The 20,396-nt window shown below is 58.4% G+C and overlaps 1 protein-coding gene across 3 annotated transcripts in view; it reads right to left on the reverse strand.

Moving 5' to 3' along the window:
* Positions 1 to 1,782: 1,782 nt before the first annotated feature.
* PEX14 (peroxisomal biogenesis factor 14) overlaps positions 1,783 to 20,396 on the reverse strand; it is a 130,415-nt gene continuing 111,801 nt past the window's right edge. For all 3 annotated transcript variants that reach the window (XM_053660242.1, XM_053660243.1, XM_053660244.1), the window contains exons 5-9: positions 11,653 to 11,738; positions 8,924 to 9,026; positions 7,701 to 7,798; positions 4,435 to 4,526; positions 1,783 to 2,875 (exon numbers count right to left, since the gene is read on the reverse strand). In XM_053660242.1, the coding sequence (XP_053516217.1) occupies positions 2,437 to 2,875; positions 4,435 to 4,526; positions 7,701 to 7,798; positions 8,924 to 9,026; positions 11,653 to 11,738 (818 nt within the window). In that variant the 3' untranslated portion in view covers positions 1,783 to 2,436. The remainder of the gene's footprint in view (positions 2,876 to 4,434; positions 4,527 to 7,700; positions 7,799 to 8,923; positions 9,027 to 11,652; positions 11,739 to 20,396) is intronic.

Here is a 20,396-nt window from a genome sequence, read left to right on the forward strand (position 1 = left end):
AAGCTCCCCTTCCCAGCTGGGGTCCCAAGACCCCCGTGTGCAGGGAGGCAGGCCCGCAGGGATGCTCCCTGGTGCCCCGCCTGCCGGGGGCCCACAAACCCAGGAGCACCAGGCTGGCGACGGGGACGGGGCCAGGAGGGTGCCCACGGCCGCCAGCTCCCGGTGCGGGGCGCGTGCGTTCCTGAGAGACGCTCCACAAAACTGCGTTGTGACTGAGTCTAATAATCTCCCCCTTCCAGAAAGGGCCTGACAGGCGCTGCCTGCTGCTCACTTCTGCCCCTTTCCAAATATTTTTACCTTATTAGGATGAAATGCATTATTTTTCTAATGAAAGGCTTTTTTTCAGAGGGCTGTTTCCCTCCGTCCAGCGCTGCCTTTATTAGGCAGCACTCACGCCGTTCTGGGGAGGGGTGTCTCCTCCCTGACCGCGGGCCAGGCGCGCCGTCCTCAGAAGCCAACCCTCATGCTTGGGACCTGCAGGGCCAAAGGCCCAGGGCCCAGGCTTCTCCTGCCCACCCCAGCGCCCACAAGCCTGCAGAGCCCCGGCTGCAGCCCTGCCCCCCAGAAGGTGAGGCCCCAGGGCCTCTGGCCTCGGGGGGTGCTCCTGGCTGATGTTTCCACACCAAGCCACCTGCCTCCTGGTCACCCTGTCTGGTTGCCCTGCAGGATGAACCTCTGGAAAATTAGAGATGATGACAAATGGTCATCAAGCCCAAGGGGGAGACCCCACGACCATCCACTCAGGACTAGGGGTCAGAGGGCAGAACCCTGTCACCCTGAGGCCTGGGGGTCCTCGTCCACCACAGGCTACTAGCCCAGGGCCCCGGCATTGAGAACCCCAGCATCTCTGTGGACAGCAGGGAGGTGGCAGTGACTCAACGTGGGCTCTGCTTGTCCCCAGGAAGCACGTGGTGGGAGAGCAGAGTGCGGGGATGTCACGGGAGGTTGTGGGCATCAAAGACAAAGCCGGAGGGACTGGGCCGGGGTGGGGGGATGATGACACTCAGGTCAGAGAGTGGCCCTGGTCACCGAGACCGGGCACGTCTGTGGTAGCCTGGGGCCACGGTCAGGAAGGGGTCTGCTGCCCAGGAGGGGCCCCAGCAGGAGGTGAACTGTTTCTGGGACAAAACAGCCCCAATGCCAAGTCACTCAGCCCCTGGCCCCTGGCTTCCTCCCTCCCCGAGGCTGGGTGGGGGTGGCCAGAGGCTCAGAAGGCCAGCGAGGCCAGCCCGAGAGGGTGTGCGCCCCTGCAGGGCCCCGCCCCCACCGCGGCCAGCGGGTCCCTGACTGTGTGCAAAGCCTCCGCCGCCACATAAGACACCCGGACCTGACCGGGCGTCCCCACACTCGGCCTGCGGGCGGCGGGGCGCGGAGGCTCCCTGGAAGGGGCGTCGCGCTGTCTCTCCAGGAGCAGCCAGACGCCGTGTGAAGGTTAAAGGGAGACAGGGAGGGTGAGAGGGAGAGGAGACGGGGGAGGAAGAGCGAGCGAGACTCTCCTGGGAGCACGTTCATCCATTTAAGGAAGGAGAGCTCATCACACTTCGCAGCAGGTCTATATACAGTAACATGTGGTCCCTTCTCCTCCCGGAGCTGCGTCGCCCTTCGACAGGCACCGGGGCCGGGGATGAAGCCTCCAGGCTCCGGGGAGCAGCCGCAGAACCCCGCCTGGCCCGGCCCTCCGCCCCTCCGGGGCCTCCCCAGAGCTCACCTGGCCTGGCCCCAGCCCAGACCCACCTCCCAGGCACTGGACGCCAGGAGCAGACAGGGAGCCACAGGCAGGGGTTAAATAGTGACAACTCATCTTTATTACAATTATGTACAGCTGCTTCTCACGTTCTGAACCTATACCTGATCACACAGAGGGACATGTGTCCCTGGTTGGGAAGGACAGACAGGAAGGCCCGAGGCCTGGCTCCCATGCGGGAGTGACGGCCATGTCTCGCTGAGGGAGACGGCAGGTGACAGTCACAAGTGCAGTGCGACTTCATTGGTGCAGGAGGATGAAAGGGCCTGGTGGGGCTGGGACAGGCGGAGGGCAGCATTGGGCGGGCAGGGCCTGGCCGCGGGGCCCGGGAGGCCCTCCCCCAGAGAAAGGCGCTGTGGGGGCACAACCAGAGCCTGAGGCCCCTGGAGAGAAGCGAACTGGGAGCCGTGGGGCAGGGGAGGAGGTGGGGCAGCAGACACTGGTCGGCGCAGCTCCTCCTCCTCAGAGGGTCAGGAGTCAGGTCAGAGCTACCTCTGGTCATGCTGGCTGCTGGGTTAGCTAAGATGCTCAGCAGACACACCCGGACGGGACATCAGTCCAGGAGACTGGGCCCTCAGCCTGCGATCAAGGTCAAGGCTGGCTGCCTGGAGCCGAGCTCAGGAAGGAGCAGGTGAGAGTGGCTGGGTGGGCAGAAACACGGCCCCACGCACAGGGGCCGGGAGCCACGGGGCCTAGTCCCGCTCGTGCTCGTTGCTGGCGCCCTCCGGCCGCCGCAGCTTCTCCACCTGCTCGTTGATCTGCCCGTCCCCACCCCGGCGGTCCTCCCTCTGCACCCCCCGGCAGTCCTCTGCGTCCACGCGGCCCACGTCCTCGTCCTCCTCGTCCTCCCGCTCCTCCTCCTCGCCCTGCACCTCCATCCTCACCTGGCCCTTGACATCCACCACCCCCGCGCCCTCCTCCTGGGGCCCCAGCAGGTGGCAGGTGGCGGCGGAGCCCTCGGGGCTGTGCCCCTCCTTCACGGGCGAGGACGCAGCAGACTCGTTGCTGACGGGCGAGATGTCGCTGCTGCTGTGGGGGTTCCCGGTGGCAGGACTGGAGGGCGAGGGCGACTTGACTGGGATCTGCCAGGAGGGGATCTTTGGGGCCGACGGGGAGGGTGGGAACTGCCTCCTGCAAGGAGGGAGAAGAGAGCGGGTTGTGACAGCATCTTGATCCTGGGGATGAGGATCCCCGATCCCAAGTGCTCCGGACAGCACCCCCTGAGCAGGGGACAGGAATGAGCTCCGCTGGCCCCCCTCCTCTCCCCCCACCCTGCCCTCACAGAAACGAGGCCTCTGGGAGGTTAGGGCAGCTGATACACAGGCCAGAAGCACCCTGGGCCGCCTGCAGATCGCCCCGCCCCCTGTGGACGCCCCGCCCCCTCACAGCTGCTGGACAGCCCCGCTGGGGGCCTGCCACGTGCAGGAGCCCCTCCCCCCAGTCCTTGCACTGTCCACCTACAGCACAGGAAAGGGGGGCAGGCAAGGGTGGGGAGCCAGAGAACTGGGGTCCCCAAAGACCTGGGCCTCTGACTCTAACTTATCTACGGCTCTGCAAAAGCGGACATGGTGCTGCTCCAGCTCTGAGACCTCAGCCCCAGAGAGTGGCACTGGGGCACTTCCTTAGAAAGCCGCTACACTCAACACCTACAGGGGAGTCTGTTCCCCACCCCTGTTTTCTGGCCCTGGGCACCAGGGCCAGCAGCCCGACCAAAGCCAAGGCCAGGAGGGACCTGAGAGATCAGGTCTTCTTGGCAACGGCTTAGAAATACAGCTCTGGGACAGGGGACCGTCTCTCTGCCTGAGCCAAGCGGACAAAGGCCCGCTCCCTGCCTACCCTGGCTGCCCAGTGCTCCCCCAGCAGGGTCCGGGGCAGCTCTCCCTGGTCAGACCCACGCTGCGGCGAGCGCATGGTCAAGGCCTAGGCGTCCACCAGCATCATCAGTCAGCGCCTGCTGTCCCCTGCCTCACACCTCCTGCCTCCTCAGCTGGGAAACACGGGGGTCTTCTCATGACCACCCCCAAGCAGAGCCGTGCCTTTCTCAAGGTCAGGTGCATTCCGTCACAGAGGGCCTGGAAGTAGCCTGGAAAGGGGCCCTTTGGCTGGAGCCCCCACCCTTGTCCCCGAGCCACTCTCTGCACTGTCTCAGACGCCCCACCAAACCCCGGGCCCGCAGCCCACCATAAGCCGCACGAAGGCGACACGGGAGCCCTGCAGGTTGGGTGACCAACCAACCCTGTGTCCCTGGATGCAGGGAAGCCGGCCGGCCGTCCCAGGCAGGCCCTGCAGGGCTGCTGGGCGGCAGACCTGGGGCGGGGGAGGGGCTTCCGCCCCTGTCTCAGTTCACGTGGGCATCTTCTCTGGGACCGGGCTGTCGCCGAGTGGTCTGGCTGGGGCTCAGGGTGGAAAGGAGGTGGCCCTGTCTGCCGGAGATGGGATGTTCTCTGCCCAGGGCCTTCCTTGACCAGATCTTGATCGAGCCAGGGCACAATGTGAATTTCGGAAACTGCTGTGGGCGCTGCGGATGGCCACCTGGGACAGGGAAGGAGGGGGCCACTGGGGAGGGAAAGGACAGGCTTGAAAGATTCCCACATGCAATGCCTACACCCCACCCCGAGCTAGACCAGCCACAGGCTCAGCTCAGTCCCAGGCCACGAGAGGAGCAGAAGCACCGCCTTCCCAGCTCCTACCGATTCAACAGCAGCCCTTTCAAGGAGTTGATTTCCGACTTGAGCTCACTGAGGTTCTGGGACTCCAGGATCCAGTTGGTGGATGTGGTGGCCTGAAAGCAGAAACACAGGGGAACAGGGATCAGGGTGGCTTGTCCCCCCTTCCCACCCAAGGAGCCCAGAGGACTGGGGCAGCAGGAGGGCTGGGCTTCAGGGACCCTGGGTGCAGCCAGGGTCACTCCATGTCCTGGGCACCAGCCTGGTGACACCTTGGGAAGACTCTGCCACTGCCCGCGCAGGGTCTGCCTGCATGGGACTCTGTTTAAACGACAAACATCCCCACAACTCTGACAGGTTGGCTTCCTGGAGGACAGACTAAGGACTCGGACGTGTATGCAGTGAGATGACGGCATTCTGATCACGTGAAACAAAAGGACCCAATGACAAGAGAGTCCGAATCACTCGGGGGTACAAACCCAAGTGTGTGCGGATTGTGTCCATGTGGGGAGGGGTGTGGGCAGGGGTGCACAGGACCGGCTGGAGCGGCAGCGGTGGCTGTGAGGGTCGGGGCTCACCGCGCGGCCCCTCTGCTGTGCGCGTTTGAAGTGCTCCGGCAGGACACGTGAACAGTCACCTCTAGCTTAGCCCCTCTCCCTGCAGAGCCGATCACGGCCCACGCAGAAGAGAGCTCAGGGGAGCCGCCTGGGAGGGGCAGGGAGCCCACCGCATCCAGCCCTGCCCGCCCACCCGCTGCTCCACTCAGTCACCAGCAGGCCCAGCAGACGGGCTTCAACCAGGGGCACGTCTCCCGCTGTTCAGAGGCCCTCGGCCCTGGCTCCGCGAGGCCGGGCCCTGAACCCCGCCCTGCTGTCTGCTACACCAGGCCACAGGCCCCCAGCGTGCTTTTGGCATGACCAGCAGGCTCAGCGAGGAAGCCGCCCTGGGACTCCAATTCCTCCCCCCAGCAGGGGCCGTGGAAGAAAGAGCCAAGTGACCCCGCCACACACACCCTCCCCTCTGAGTGGGGCGGCCCCCGTGTGAACTGCCCGCCTTTCTCTGGCAGACCCAGCTGGGATGGATGGAGGACGGGAGGTCTGTGGTCCCTCCCAGGGGCAGCGGGCAGTGGCCAAGCCGCCTATGAAGTATGAAGCGTTTATGGGCCAGATCCAGGTGGAGTGGCCGCAGGTGGGCAGGCCTGTGTCTTCCGGGCTGGAGGCCACTCTGGGGTGGCTTCAAGTGCACACATTAACCGAACAAGGTCCCTGCTTCCCTGGCAATGCTGCCCTGGCCAGATGCAACACCGCAGGAAGTTCAGGAGAAGGTGGGAGGCCTGGGCTGGCAGGTGGAGAGGCCCCCTGCTTCCCGCCCACCACGTGGAGCCCTGCACGCTTTCGCAGGAGGGTCCTCAGGGCTCGGGAAGAAGTAGCCCAGCAGTGTCAGAGCTCACACACCGACACCCACCGCCCGCAGGCAGCCCCCCAGGGCCCCCGCACCAGACCACCAGGCGGCACAGGCCCAGGAGCCGCTGTTCTGGCTGCTCTGAAACCTTGAAAGCCACAGCAGCCCATTAACAAGGGAGCAATTTCCACTCACTGGCCTACAAAGGACTCAAATTTCCAAACGCATACAGTGCCAGATGCCAGGATTTAGAAATAAAATCTGACATCTGGGGCTTTTTAGCCAGTCTCTTTAAAAAACAGTTGTAGAAAACTCCCAGCCTTCAGTTTTATGTAGGTTTTTTTAATTACTTAATGCTCTTCTTTTTAATTTTTTACAGTGCTGCAGTAGGAGCTTGGAAGCCAGATATAAAAACTTACATTACGGCTGAGAAAACACAGCTCCGTGTCTTCGGTTTATGGGGTAACCAGCCTCACACGTGTGGGTTTGGGCACCAAACCAGCGAGCCTCACTCCAGTGTAGGAGACATGGACCAAAGAGGCCGGGCTGGGTGGGGGACCCTCCGAAAAACACACATGACAGACCCGGGGGGGGGGGCTCTCAACCACCAGGCACAATCCCAGCCCCCTCCCTTCTTCAAATGCAACATGTGGTCTTAATCTTAATGGTGAAGGTCTGAGAACAGTTTTCTAATTTCCGGAATGGCTTCTGGCCATTAGCAGGCCACTGCTCCAAAAGATAATAGAGGAGCGTGGGGCAGGGCCTCACTGGCCTCTGGGTGCTTTACGGGCCACCCGTCCGAGGAGCATGGGCAGTGGCTGGAGGGGGCCACCCAGCAACTGCACCATCTGAGGAGGAAGTGCAGGCAGCCCCCCCATCTGGGGGTATCCGAGGAGGGGATGCTCAAGGACCTCTTCACAGGAGGCACCCCAGATTCCATGGGAAATGGAAAGACTCCCATTTTGCTGGGTTTTCGCAAACACAAAAGATGTGAGTGCTGTGCGCTGGGGTCTCTACCCCTGGGAGAGCCAGCAGAGCGGTCCTTTACCGTATCAGATTTAGGGGGGCAGCCCAAAGCCAACAGGAGACAGGGATGCAGCAGGGAGGACAGCAGACACCCCCTGGGCCCGGCTGCCCAAGACCAGGCCTCGGGAACAACCTTGTCACACACCCGCAGAAGCCAGGCCAGAGCCCGCAGTCCCGGGAGCCGACTGCAGCCGTGCATTGTCTTAAGCATGTGAAGACAATGAAGGAAGTGCCATTACGGCTCCATTTTACAGATGAGGAAACTAGGGCCCAGAGAGGCTAAGTAACTTGCCTGTTGTCACACAGCTGGCCTATGGCAGGGGAGGATATTCATCCGGGCAGTCTGACCCCAGGGTCTGACGTGACTAAGACAGCTTTAGGTTTCAGAAGAGAGCCACCACGGCAGCCGCCCCACCAACCCCAGCTGTCGCCAGACTCTGCTGGGGCCACCTGCCCTGGGCTTAGGGCCTCGCAGCAGAGTTCAGCCCAGTGCCTGGCACTCCCTCCACCCCTCCCCCAGGCACTCTTGGCAACTGTGACCTGTGACCTAACTTGCAAGTGGAGGCCGTTGTGTGTCCACGAGGTCCACCCCCAGAGCTAGGGCACGCGCTTCCACCAGAGGGCCAGCACAGAGCTGCTTCTCCTTCCTCCCACAGGCAGGTGACAGGGAGGGGAGAGAGAGAGGATGGCCTCTGTCACTGGAACTTCCTTTCTCTGCAAGAGCAGTGCGAGACGGCCCTGTAACCAACATGCAGGAAACAGCAGCCAGACCCATGGAACGTGGTGAACTGGACCAGAAGGACCAGAGTGAGGAGTCACGCCGGGCCGAGCCAGAGGGGCGGGGCCGGGGTCAGGACCGATACCTTGGCAGTGGCCAGCTCATGGGTGAGCTCCTGGACTTTCTGCTGCTGCTGAACCAGCAGCTCCTGGACGGAGGCTAGCGTCACCTGCAACTGAGTCACTGGGAGAGAAGAGAAGAGGCATCTGTTAAACACGCAGATTCTCCTTCTCACGGTGCCCACACACCTCAAGCTGCAGCATCTAATCTGTCCGCAGCACCTGCAGCCGTGGCCGCAACCGTCTGTCTGCTGGTGGGGCCAGGCACCTGGGTGGCGTCTCCCCTCTGTCTCTCTCCCTCATCTTTCCGCTGTGTCGCTGTCTGTGCTCAACAGCATGTCGTCCCAGAACCTCTCCCTTCTAATGACGCCTGCTGGCGACTCGCTGGGCTCCCCGGCTTCCGGAATGTCCGTGCCCCTCCTCTCCCAGGCCTCCCTGCGTCCTTGCAGAGCCAGTTCGAAGTCTCCGGTCCTGGGGCAGACGTGCCTCCGGTCCCACACCCTTGGTCCCACACCCTTCGGGGGTGGCTGGAACCCGCCCACCTGTGGCCCGCTGCTCCTGCCTGCCCCCCCCAACCCAAGCTTGAGGTGCTGGGGCTCCCGCAGCTCCTGCAGCCGTGTTGGGTGGCCTCGGGCCCACCATTCTGAAGGTGTGAGGGCTGCCGGGGACAGCAGCTCTCTTACTTGCCTGAGTTTTTAGATTCGGAGCCTCCCTCTAGTAAACAAGTTTATCGAGGAGAAAAGCCACCTCTGGCGCGACAGGTCCCAGCTAATCTAGGCCATCATTGGGGCTCTGGGTAATGAATGTGAGCCCCATGGAGTCGATGACAGAAGAGGTGGCCGGGGTCCCGGGAGCCACAGTAATTACAGCCTCTCTTGACCCTGTGTTGGATTCTTTGAGGGAAGGGGGAAAATAACTGAAAACCCCCCTGAAAACCTCATAGAAGCAGAAATTAAAAATGAACTTTACAGCCCTTAGAAAGGCTGTCATTTTATTCCCCTTATTAATATTCTGAGGTTGGGAGCCTTTCCGTAAAAACATAATTAATTGAGGCCGTGCCGACAGTAAACAAGCAATTTCAAATTAAACCGAAATGACGGCGGCTTCATTTGCAAATGTGAACAGATTCTCCGAGCAGATAAATGAAGTCACCACATAAAGTGGAGACGGAGGGGAGCGGGGAGGGGCAGAGAAGGGGCTGCTCCACGAGGGCTTTGAGGGGTGGCTTGATGGAGTCATTAATCTTTACCTGTCTGGGCCACGCTGCCACTCAGCTCCGAGAGACTCGCCTCCATCCGCTCCAGTTGCTTCCTGTCCTCCCGGCCGCCCATGATGAGGGGGAGCAGGTACTTCTGCAAGAAGAAGGGGGGGCAGGACGGATGGGTGCAGGTTCGGGTTACTGTCCGGCAACCTCTCATTCTGCAGACCGACTCTGTCACCCCCAGGTTTTGGAAACTTTCTAAGCAAACACCATAAATGAGCAAGATATTCAACAGTTATGAGGCTGAGTCCAACCACGTAAAAGCTGTCTGGATAAGGATGAGGACGACCAGGGAACAGGGATGAGTAAATTCCGTTTGATTTATTCTTATGAAAAACTTTTTGGTTCTTCTACTTAGTTTTCTTAGTGGTGTTATACATACCATTTCTGTAATGAAAATATTTAAAAGTCTTAAAGTCTGTAAGACACCAATGTACAAGGTCACGCAGGAAAGTGACACTGTTGGTGGCGGCTCCAGGGAGGGTGAGGGGCGCCACTTTGTACACTTTTCTGGAGCTGTCACACTTGGAACCGTGTGAGTGAGTTATCCACTCAGAAAAGGATGAGGAAAGTTAAATAAATAAGAAGTGACTTGAGAAGCTAAATGAGCACCCACAACACAGCTCTGGGGCCTCTGGCTCTTCTACTGGACGGACGGACGTCCTGAGGCCATCGGAGAGGCCGCCTTGGCTTCTTCTAGACTGAGCTCGGCACCCTCGGAACAAATGTCCTTCAGCTCCGACTCAGACGCAGCCAGATGCCCCCAAGGCCCAGGAGCAGAAGGGAGGGGAAGGGGCAGAATCTAAAGAAACTGACAAGGGGGGCAACAGAGCTAGAGCCCCCAAGTGCGGGGAAGCCAAACTGCGAGGACGAGGTCTCGGAACATTCAGGAAGAAGGCAGGTGGGGGCAGGGCTGGGGACCTGGCGTGAGACCAGCTGCCAACAGCAGCATGAGGGAGCGTCGCGCAGCCTGGCGTGACCAAGGGGAACTTGGGTTCTTTTTCCACTTGGGCCCCAGACAGGATGGGGGAGGGGAAGAAGGTTTCTCACAGGGTTTGCGGGACAGCGCGTTCCAAGCGCGGCTCCTCAGTGGCACGCATCACCTAGCATATGCACAGCGCAGAGGCATCTTCTGTTTTGCAAAGTGCTTCCCCACCACTGAGTTATTACTGCAACTGAGCTGAAACTCATCACATGTAGCTCTACACTCCAGGTTGAAAACTTCCTAAGTATAAAAGTCAAGAAATTCTTACACACGTAACAAAGAATTCCATTTCTGAGATCAGGGAAGGGACACACACTGCCCAGCCTAAATTTCCACATATTTATAAAATACGGATGACAGCACACCTCTCCCTCTTCTTGAATTAAACTATCAGCAGATGCTTTAGAAAGTCTCCTTACACCATTCTGCCTGATGTCTCAATGCCTCTTTTTTAAAGCAGAGAGAAGGGATCGCAGCTTCGTGGAAGCAGCGGACCCTGCTCCCCACTCCCGTCGGACCCCGGGCCACCTGCGGGCAGCCGTGCGACGGCTCGGTGTGCGGCGTGCAGCCTGGACGCTCGTTTCCGTGTCTGGTTCTTCCTGGTGACAGCGTGGGTCAGTGAGGGGGAGAGGCCTTCCGCACTCAAGAGAAGGGGAGGCACTGGTCTGGGGGGACAGCCCAGGACACAGAGCATTTTGCTTCTGGACTTCTGACTCGGGAATTTCCAACTCCAAGAATAGATCTTACCTTGGAAAAAATAACTTCTACCATTCGGTCATTAGCTTTGGTACTAAGTCAAAAATTAAGAATCCCAGAGAATGCAATGTTGAAACGCATTTCATGTGCTGAAGGTTACAGCAGTGAGCCTGGATGATCACGAAGAGTCTTTAAAAAAAAAAAAACACCTCCATGCAACAGGTGGGGTAGCAGGTGGCCTCACACAAAAAAAGGCTTCTCTCCCAGACCAGAGGTGAGTAAGTCCTCTGGGGCCCCCCCTGGCTCCGCACCTCCTAGAAAGGCTCATCTGCTTCCATCGAAGTCGGACCTAGTAGTGAGTGCCGCAGGGAGCGAGTGAGTGCTCCCCCAGGCCCCGCGGCTCTGCTGTGCCACTACCTCTGGGTCCTGGGGGCACCCGGGAGTCACCTGGTGCCGGCACAGTGTGCAGGAGACTGGAAAGTAGACCCCACACATAAGGCTCTACGGGGTCGCCCTAAGCTGGTCTCAAACAGCAAGGGAGGAAAACCGGTGCAGGTGAGCACGTCCTACATGCCAGGCCACAGCGCGGCCCCAGGCCGTGCCTCTGAGCTTCACAACAGCCTCATGGGGAAGGTGCCATTGTCCCCATTTCACAGATGAGGCCCCTGAGCCTGTGGTCACATGTCCATCACAAGGCAGAGCCAGGAGCAACACTGGCAGCTGGGCTCCACTGCCCATGCTCGTCACCACCTTGTCGCCCTCATGTCCCTCAAGGGCAGGGCTGCTCGGCACGTGCCGGGCGCTGTTCCAAGAACTTGACATGGCTCCCGGGTCGATGGGCCCAAGTCATCCCGTGGGGACTCCGAGTCCAGTGGGCGAGGAGGGGTCTGTGCCTGGACTGGAGCCTGCAGTGAGTGTTCGTCAGGACAGTCGGCCTCTATGCACAGTCCTGCCCCTGCCACGGTGCCGGGGGCGGGGCTCCGGAGAGGGCAGGCTGGCGCTGGACGCCTGGGGGCCGTGGGGAAGGCAGACTCACCTTGTAGAGCTGGTGGAAGCCGAAAGCAATTCCCGCCATGATGATGGCCAAGGCACTGTAGTCTCTCCACCGGGAACCCACGGGGCCTGGGGGTGAGAGAAAAGGCGCCTCAGGAGGAGAGGCCCGCGCACCCTCGCCCAGGGCTGGGGCAGGCACAGGCTCAGTGTGCTCGTCTCCAAGGACCGAAGCTCCAACCGCAGGACACAGTGTGACCGTGAGGGACACAGGCCAGACGCGTCTCCCCGCCCTCTCCAGGCTCTCGGAACTGCTGCCTCCACGTGCACCGGCTGTGTGGTGCCTACAGTGAGCTGAGTCCTGGCTGCGAGTCAGGTGGCAGGCAGCGTCCACTCGAAGGGCGGAAGGGATCCGCCAGGCTGACATGAACACACCCGGATGCACACACATGCACACCCACGAGCCCTGCTACAGACAGGGCTGCGCTAAGAGCCACTTCAGAGCAGGGTGAGGGGATGGAGACTGTGTGCCCGACAGTGTGGAAGGCCCGGAGGGGTTGGGGCAGTGGTGACGAGGCCCCCTGCCCTGTCTCGCTCTGCTTTCCCGCTGACCGGTGAAGAGGAGACAACCTACAGGTGACAGAACAGGCTAACTCCAGAGTGATGCAGAGGCCAAACAGGGCGACAGGAGAGTGGGGATGGCAGGGTAGGGGCCGGGAGTCTTTGGCAGGGCCTGGGAGGAGGCACATGTGAGACCCTCACGTCCCAGGGAAAGCAGCCCAGGGCACAGGCAACTGCAAAGGCAGCTCAAAGGACAGAAGGCGGCCAGCGCCTGGGCCTGGCCGGGCAGGGAGAGGGGCCACAAAGGCAGAGCTGACCGAGAGCATTCCCCAGGGACCCCAGGGTTACTCACAAGCATGGGGCGGCCCCGAGGGCAGGCTGCAGGCAGGACGGGAGTGGGAGGGGGCTACTGTCTGGGGCCACAAAGGGAAAGAGGGACCGGGCCAGGATGCACCAGTGCCAAAGGGTCCCAGGCGGCTGTTGTGGGGGAGTCCCCCAAACGAGCAGCCACCCTTCATGAAGGAGCAGGCTCCTAGCCAGTGCCCTTCAGAACAGCCCATCTGAAAGCTCCCTACAACTCCAGCTTCACAGGAGGGCAGGTTCCAGAGGGTTCCCTGCTACACATCCGGTCCCCTGCACCAATCTCAAAGGGCTTCCATGCCCGTAACCTTGTATGGTGCCCCAGCGATCCAGACTCCTCCATGGGCTCTGCTGCTGGGGACACGTGGGCCGCTGTCCCCTGAACTGCTGGCGGGGCACTGATCAATGTGTGGGAGCAGACCACAGTGCCCATGGGGAGTGACCCAGAAGGCACCACCTGAGGCAGGCTGCTGTGACAAGGAGCCGGGACGGAGGGGGAGGGAGAGTGGCGACATCCGAGTCTGAGCACCCACCGCACTCAGCTGAGCACGGCCGCGTGGCGGCTCCTTTAGGACAGATACCCATGTGCTTCAGCACCCCACCCCACCCCCTGGCCTGTAAGCTCCTCAGGCACCTGCCACTTCCTGGCATTTCCTGACCCCAGGGGAGTAGGGGCTGCTGGCACGCAGCCCACCAGCTGACCCCAGGGGACCCAAGTGGCACAGACCCCCAAGGGGGCGAAGGAGACGCGCCCTCCTCCCTGAGCCTCAGGATGACAGGAGTCTGGAACAGTCTCTTTTTGGCCCCCACACCCCTCCCCGCTCTGCCAGCCCGGCCTGTGGGCTCCACGTGAGTTTCCCAAGGTAACCCAACCCTGCTGCTCCCGCAAAAAATGCAATCAACAGGTGGCCTCGCCCACAGCCCTGAACTTCGTTTTTGGTTTCACAGTGGCTGACGAGGTGGCACAGGCATCGGTGTGACCCAGAGGCCGCAGTTGGTCCACTGCCGACAGGCCCCCCCCAACCGCTGCAGCCGGTGGCTCCTTATCCACTCAGCGGAGGAGTGTTTAGCACATACGCGGTGACACAGGCCGCACTGGTTTCCTTCTCTCCTCCCCCATCTCTCATTCCTCCTCTTCTTCTCCTACAGCTGCTCAGTATCCCACTGAGTCAATTCCCTTCTGACGGACCTTTGAGGATTCCAGCCTTTGCTGTGTCACACACGGCGTCCTGCCACGCGGGACTGCACATACGTGCAGGCACATTTGCACCACGAATGCCCAGGAGGCTGGGTCAGGGGTGTGTGCCCCACCCCCACGGGCTGGGCCAGGCCGGGTCACGCCCACAAGCCCCGGCTCCCTCCCGGCACCGGGCACGGTGGGTTCACTCAGCTCCAGACTGCAGCCAGCACAGGAGGAGGAGAACAGCGCTTTCTCCAGTTCTCATTTTTTAAAGACTTTATTTATTTATCTTTAGAGGGGAAGGGAAGGAGAGAGGGAGAGAAATATCAATGTATGGTTGCCTCTCATGAGTCCCCTGCTGGGAACTGGCCTGCAACCCAGGCACGTGCCCTGACTGGGAATTGAACCTCGATCCTTTGGTTCGCAGGCCTGCACTCAGTCCACTGAGCTACACCAGCCAGGGCTCATCTGCATTATCTTATTAGGAGTGAGGACAGAGCGTCTTTTCCTTTGTGTTTCCTTTCCAGTGTACTGTAGTTCTACTCCATTTCTTTACTAATTTGTAGAAACTTTTTACATGGCAGGGAAATGAGCCTTCTGTCCATGACAGGCGTTACAACATTCTTTCCATTCATTTTCCTTTTGACTCTGCTTTCTGGTATCTGTGGCTTGCCGCTGTTTTTCACTTTTATATAAATGTATCAACCTATCTTTGCATGGAGCCAGGTTTGGTTTGCAGCGAGCCGGGACTCCCCCCCCCCCCCCAGGCTGTGACGCTCGGTGTCCCGTCTCGGGAGCCCTCTCCCGGAGGCTCTGCTGCTCTGCCTGGCAGTGAGGTCCCACCTGGCAGGAGTCTCCGCAGACCAGCACCGACGACCGCCTGTTCGGTGGAGCCCGGAGGCTCTGAGTCCCTGGCCTTCCGCTCATTCCTGACTTCCTCTGCTGGGGATGCCTTGTTGCAAATTCCAACATCGAGTGCAAGTTCATTTTTACGAGGAAGAGTGAAACCTTTTTACTGGGCGACCTTTGTGCTCTTCCAGACAGCAAACGTTCATGAGAGCTTTCGCCCCTCTCAGAGCATCCGTCTATGCAGCCAAAATCCTCAGAGCAAGCATCTTCAAAACTGGCACATGTCCAGAGTACCTCATCCACCACCGTCCAATAGCTCAAACACCTGTGAAATACCTTACCAAAGAGCAGCTGCAACAAAAAACTGGACCGGAACCCAGAGTGTGCCGGACCCTCCTTTCCTGCAAACATGTCTCACCCTGAGAAGCACAGCCTCTCTCACTCGGTACCGGAGCGACCACGGCTGAACAGAGGCCGGCAGCTCCGGGTCCGAGGACCAGAACCCCCGCTGGAGCTGACCCAGCCTTTCCGGGGCTCCGACCTCCTCGAACACCAAGAAACACCTGTGGCCCCTGCCAGCCCCACCCTTCACCCTGCACGGCGCCACGTTCCTGCCATGCTCGCAGTAAGAACATTTTATTGCGCCCTGGTTTTCATTATTAATGAAAAGGGACCAGAGTGATCTTTCCTAAAGTTCAGAGAGTCTATAAAGACAAGGAGCTGAAATGCCATTTTACTCGTTTTGGAGATGTGTGATACAACTCTGTCTTGTGGCGAAATGAAAAAAGGGAAAAACTAAGTTGCAGACAACTCCTACCCACTGCAAACCTTTTGACAGAGCTGCTGAGGAACCGACTGGCCCGGCCCTCCAGCTACAACCGCCTGGAGTCCGCCCCACCCCCACTGCACCCCCACGAGAGAACAGCCAGAGCGCCTGGGAACAACCTGCAGCTGTAAGCGCCGCTCCTGCCACCACGCTCCCCAACCGTCCAGAGTCGCACAGTCCAGGGCAGACACTGGGGCCAGGCTTCTGCTTGGGCTCGGGAGTGAGGGGAGTGAGGTGCGCTGCTGGGACACTCCGGGCCACCAGTCTGGACGCGGACACCAGTGGACAAGGCGGACGGGGCCCGGAGCCTGCGGTCAGACCCGTCATCACACCCCGCCCAGTGGTTCTCCCCGTCCTCTTCTCGTGGAGTGCGGGCCGCCCAACGGGCGGTGGCAGAGCTTTGCTAGGTTTAAAGAGCCCAGGAACAGGGACGCCTGTCACCCAGATCCACACTCTCCATGGCACTGCCACACGGGACCTCAGCCGAAAAGTCAAGAAGCAATTCCAGAGCACTTCCCAATACGCAGGACTAGCCAACTCGCTGAAGGGCACAGCACTTTGCCACACAGGCCACCAGTGTCTCGGGAAGGACAGAGAGGCGACGGTGGCAGCAATCTTACCCCAAACCACTAGGCATTCCTGGGACTGCCCTCTGCCTTAGGCTGTGGCGAGGTCAGGGGACAAGCTGCCTCGGGGGAGGGGTACACAAGGCCCTTTGAAACGCAACGCCTTCCCTGACGCTCCACAGTGCCTGTCACCAGGCTGGAGCTCTGACAGTGCAGAGGTTCCCGGGTGAATCCGCGGGCGGCAGCCATGCCAGGGGAAAGAGCGCGGCCCCCGTGGCTCCTCACCCTCACCGAACACCAACAAAACCAGCGTCACTCAACTCCTTTCTCTGCGTCTCCCAAGAAATTCTCACCCGACGGGTGAGAACAAGCACCGTGGGGCACAGGAGTGGGGCTGGAAACCACCTAGTCAGGGACTCGCTGACACCACAACCCAGGCAAGAGCTGTCATACAGAGCTGAGCGCTGCCACCGAGCCATCCTGTCGAGACACCTGAGACAGCCCAGTGCCCACTGACGCCGGGAGGCGCAGAGGGCAAGGCGACCAGGGGACCCTCCATTCTCACTCAGGCAGGAGCCCCAATAACCTCACAGTGGGGAGCCTGGCTCCACTGAAAAGCCGCCCTGAGCACTAGCTGGTAAGACTGGCTCGTGCACAGTGAGGCCCTGGAAGAGTGCCAGGCCGCCAGGTCGGTGCTTGTTATAGCAAAATGCACGGCGAGACAGTGACCAGCTGAAGGGCACCACACGCTGAGCGTCGCAAGGCTGGCAGCGGTCAGAAAGGCAACCCAGCCCGGAGCGCAGGGCAAGACCCGAGCAGCCGGGCTCCAAGCAGTAGCAGTCCCCGCAGCCACGTCTGCGGCCGAGGCCTCGCACAGGCCCACCCTGGGAAAGACGATGTCTCCACACCCCGTGAGCTGCGACGCTACCACCAGTGTCCTCGCGAGGCAGGAAGGACGTTGAGGAGTGTCTACGTCCTCACTCTCGGATTCAAAACTATGAGCCCTCATTAAACTGCACGAATTCCGAAGAGCCCAGAAACAGACCCTTGCTTATAAAGTCCACTGGTTTCTGACCAAGAGGCCAAGGTAATTCTATGGACTAGGAATGATCTTTGCAACAATGGTGCCGAGACAGCTGGAGATCAATGCAGGGGAAGATGCACCTCAACCCTCACCATCCACACAAAAATGAACTCAAAATGGATCTCACATCTACACAAAACAGCAAAATCTATACAATTTCTGTAAGAAAACAGAAAAGATCTTTGCAAGCTTGGTGTAAGCAAAGACATCTTAAGATACAAAAAAGCATAAACCACAAAAGGAAAAATATTGACAGAATGAACATCATCAAAATTTTAGACTTTTGCTTTCCAAAGGCACCATCCAGAAAATGAAAAGGGAAGCCATAGGCCGGAAGAAAATATCTGCAAAACATATTTGATAAAGGACTCGTAACCATAACACATACAAGGTATGTCCGGGGAAAGCCCAGCCATTGTTAATATATCAAGAACGGTTTGTGTGACGTCCATGTAACTTGGCAGCCAAGGCGAGTGGACTGGAATGCGCATGTGTGGACAGTGAGGACCTCACTGTACTAGTCAGAGGGTGGTACAAGCCATTGAGTGAGCATGTGCACTGTGTGGCTGTCACATTCAAAGTGACTGAGTGGGTACAGCAATGAATCTGCATCAAATTTTGTGTTAAGCTTCAACATTCCTCTGTGGAAACTGTCAAATGTTTCAGAAGACCGCAGCTATGGGCAGATGGTGACCGGCAGCTTCATCATGACAATTGTACCCACTCAGGCATCATGTCTCATGCCGAGTTTCTTGGTGAAACATCAGGTCACCCAGGTGCCCTGTGACTTCTGGCTTTTCCAAAAACTAAAATCACCTTTGAAAGGTAACAGAGTTCAGACCATCGATGAGATTCAGGAAAACACAACAGGGCAGCTGGTGGCGACTGGGAGAAAGAACTGGGTGAGGTCCCAGGGGGCCTGCTTTCAAGGGGACTGAGGCATCATTGTCCCACGTACGGTATTTCTTGTATCTTGTATCTTCTTCAGTAAGTGTCTCTATTTCTCATATTACATGGCTGGATACCTTCTGGAGAGATCTTATAAATAGTTGTTACAACTCACTAATTTAAAAAACAAGGTGATTTTAAAAATGGGCAAAAGACTGGAAGAGAGGCTTCACAAAAGATATACAAATGGCCAACAGCTCAAGAGAATATGCTTGACGCCATCAGTCGTTAGGGGAACACAAATTAAAAGTACAATGTGACTCTAGAACGTGCACACTGGAGGGTAAGCCCTGAGAACACCAAGTGTTGTCGAGGACTCGGAGCCAACGAAACACTCATACGCAGCCTCGGGAGAGGTCGAATGGTGCAGCCGTTCTGGAAAAATGGCACAACAATTTCTTATGAGGTTAAACACACAGCTAAAGCGTGATGAAAGCGTTCCGCTTCTGGGTATTTACCTGAGGACAGGAGAGCGTGTCTGCAGGTAAGGACTGCATGTGTGTGCACGGCAATGGTGTTCGCAGGGGCCCTGAGATGGGACCCGGCCAATGAACCAACTGTGGGGCATCCACACCAGGGATGGGGCGTGGGGCAGGGGGCTGTGACAGGAGTGTGTGCAGCTCACAAAGTCTAGAGCGCTTACTGCCTGGTCCTGTGTGTGTGTGTATGTGTGTGCGTGTGAGAGAGAGAGATGGCGCAATAACAGACACGAAGACTCCATGCCGTGGGACCCCACTCACAGAGGGTCGGTCTTCTAGGAGGCAGGACTGGGCGACAGGGAGGAGCCCGCTGGGGGCAGGAAGTGGGAGCTGGGGACAGGGCTGACACGAAGGGCAGAGAGGAAGCTTTGGGGGTGCCAGAAATACAACTCATCAAACTGTACAGTTAAAAATAATAGGTTTTATCGTGTGTACATTTTACCTCCAAAAAGCTGACTAGATAGAACTGAGAGGAATCCAGAAACATGAACCTGCCCCGTGGCCCAGCAGCTCAAGAGAAAGAAAAACTCACACCCACACAAGACCTGCACGGGGGCATCCTCGGCAGCACAGTCCCCGGGTTCCCGGGGCCCACGTGCAGACAGCCCCAACGCCCCCTGCTGGGGAACGAGGAGACAGGTACAACCTGAAGGAAACTGAAGGACATCGCGCTCCGTGAAAGGTGCAGGCCACTGGGGTCACGCAGCGTGCAATGCCATCTACGTGCCATGTCCCCAGAAGGCGGTGTGCCAGTGACGGGCTGGTGGCTGTCTGGGGCTGCTGGCGAGAGGGCCTCGCCTGGGGGCAAAAACGCTCTGAGACTGACTGACAGTCGCTCCACCTGGTAAAGTCACCGAAAACCCCTCACTGCACTGCACACTGGAAACGGGCAAGTTCTGTGATTTGTAAAACGCACTTCGACAGCTTTGTTCAAGGAGACGGGTGTTTTAACAAGAAGAGCCTGGACCCGGACCCGCGTGTGCATACACAAACGGCTCTCACCGAAGAGACAGGGACTGGGTGAGGCCACAGTCATCCCTGAGTACACAGTGCAGGCACCGGTGGGGAACCACACAGGGGAACAGCCTGACCTTCCCCTTACACCACACACACCAACCACTGAGACGAAGCACAGACCTCAACTCCATACAGTGAACTCCATAGCAAAGTAAAAGTGAACTCCATAAAACTTCTAGAAGAAAACAGGAGAAAATCTTTCCGACCTTGGCGGAGCAAAGGCTTCTTAGGACACAGAAACCATAAAATCTAAAAGAAAAAAAAAGGTAAAAAGATGCCTCCAAATTTAAAATCTTTTGCTTTTTTCTAAGGGGGGAAAAAGCCCCAGACTGGGAGGAAATACTAACGATACATATATTTCACAAGAACTCGAATCCAGAACACTTAAAGAACTCTTCCAATGAGATAATGAGAAAATTTTAAATGGGCAAAAGACGGCCCTGGTAGCTCAGCTGGTCGGAGTGTTGTCCTGATACACCAAGGTTTCGGGTTCAATCCCAGGTCAGGCCACATACAAGACTCAACCGATGAATACAAAAACAAGTGAAGAACAAATCCATGTTTCTCTCTCTCCAATCAATAAAAAATTTTAAAACGTTTAACCTTACACTTAACATAGGACCCTGCAATTCCAGTCCTAGGCATTTACTGAAGAGAAAAAAACATACAAAGATTTGTGCGCAAATATTCACAAGAGTTTTACTCATAATAGCTCCAAGCTGGAAACAGCCCAGAGCCCCTCAGCTGGTGATCGGCTAAACCAACTGTGGTATGCCCGCCCCCTGGGCACCACTCGGTAACAAGCAGGAAGGAACTTCCGATCCACACCACAGCTTGGATGCATCTCAGAAACATTATGCCGAGTGAAAGAGCCAGGATTCCATTTGTATCAAACTCTAGGAAAGAGAAGTCTCATCAGG

Source organism: Artibeus jamaicensis, unplaced genomic scaffold (genome assembly GCF_021234435.1).
Source record: "Artibeus jamaicensis isolate MK-2021 breed Jamaican fruit bat unplaced genomic scaffold, CSHL_Jam_final scaffold_847, whole genome shotgun sequence".
Taxonomy (NCBI): Eukaryota; Metazoa; Chordata; class Mammalia; order Chiroptera; family Phyllostomidae; genus Artibeus; species Artibeus jamaicensis.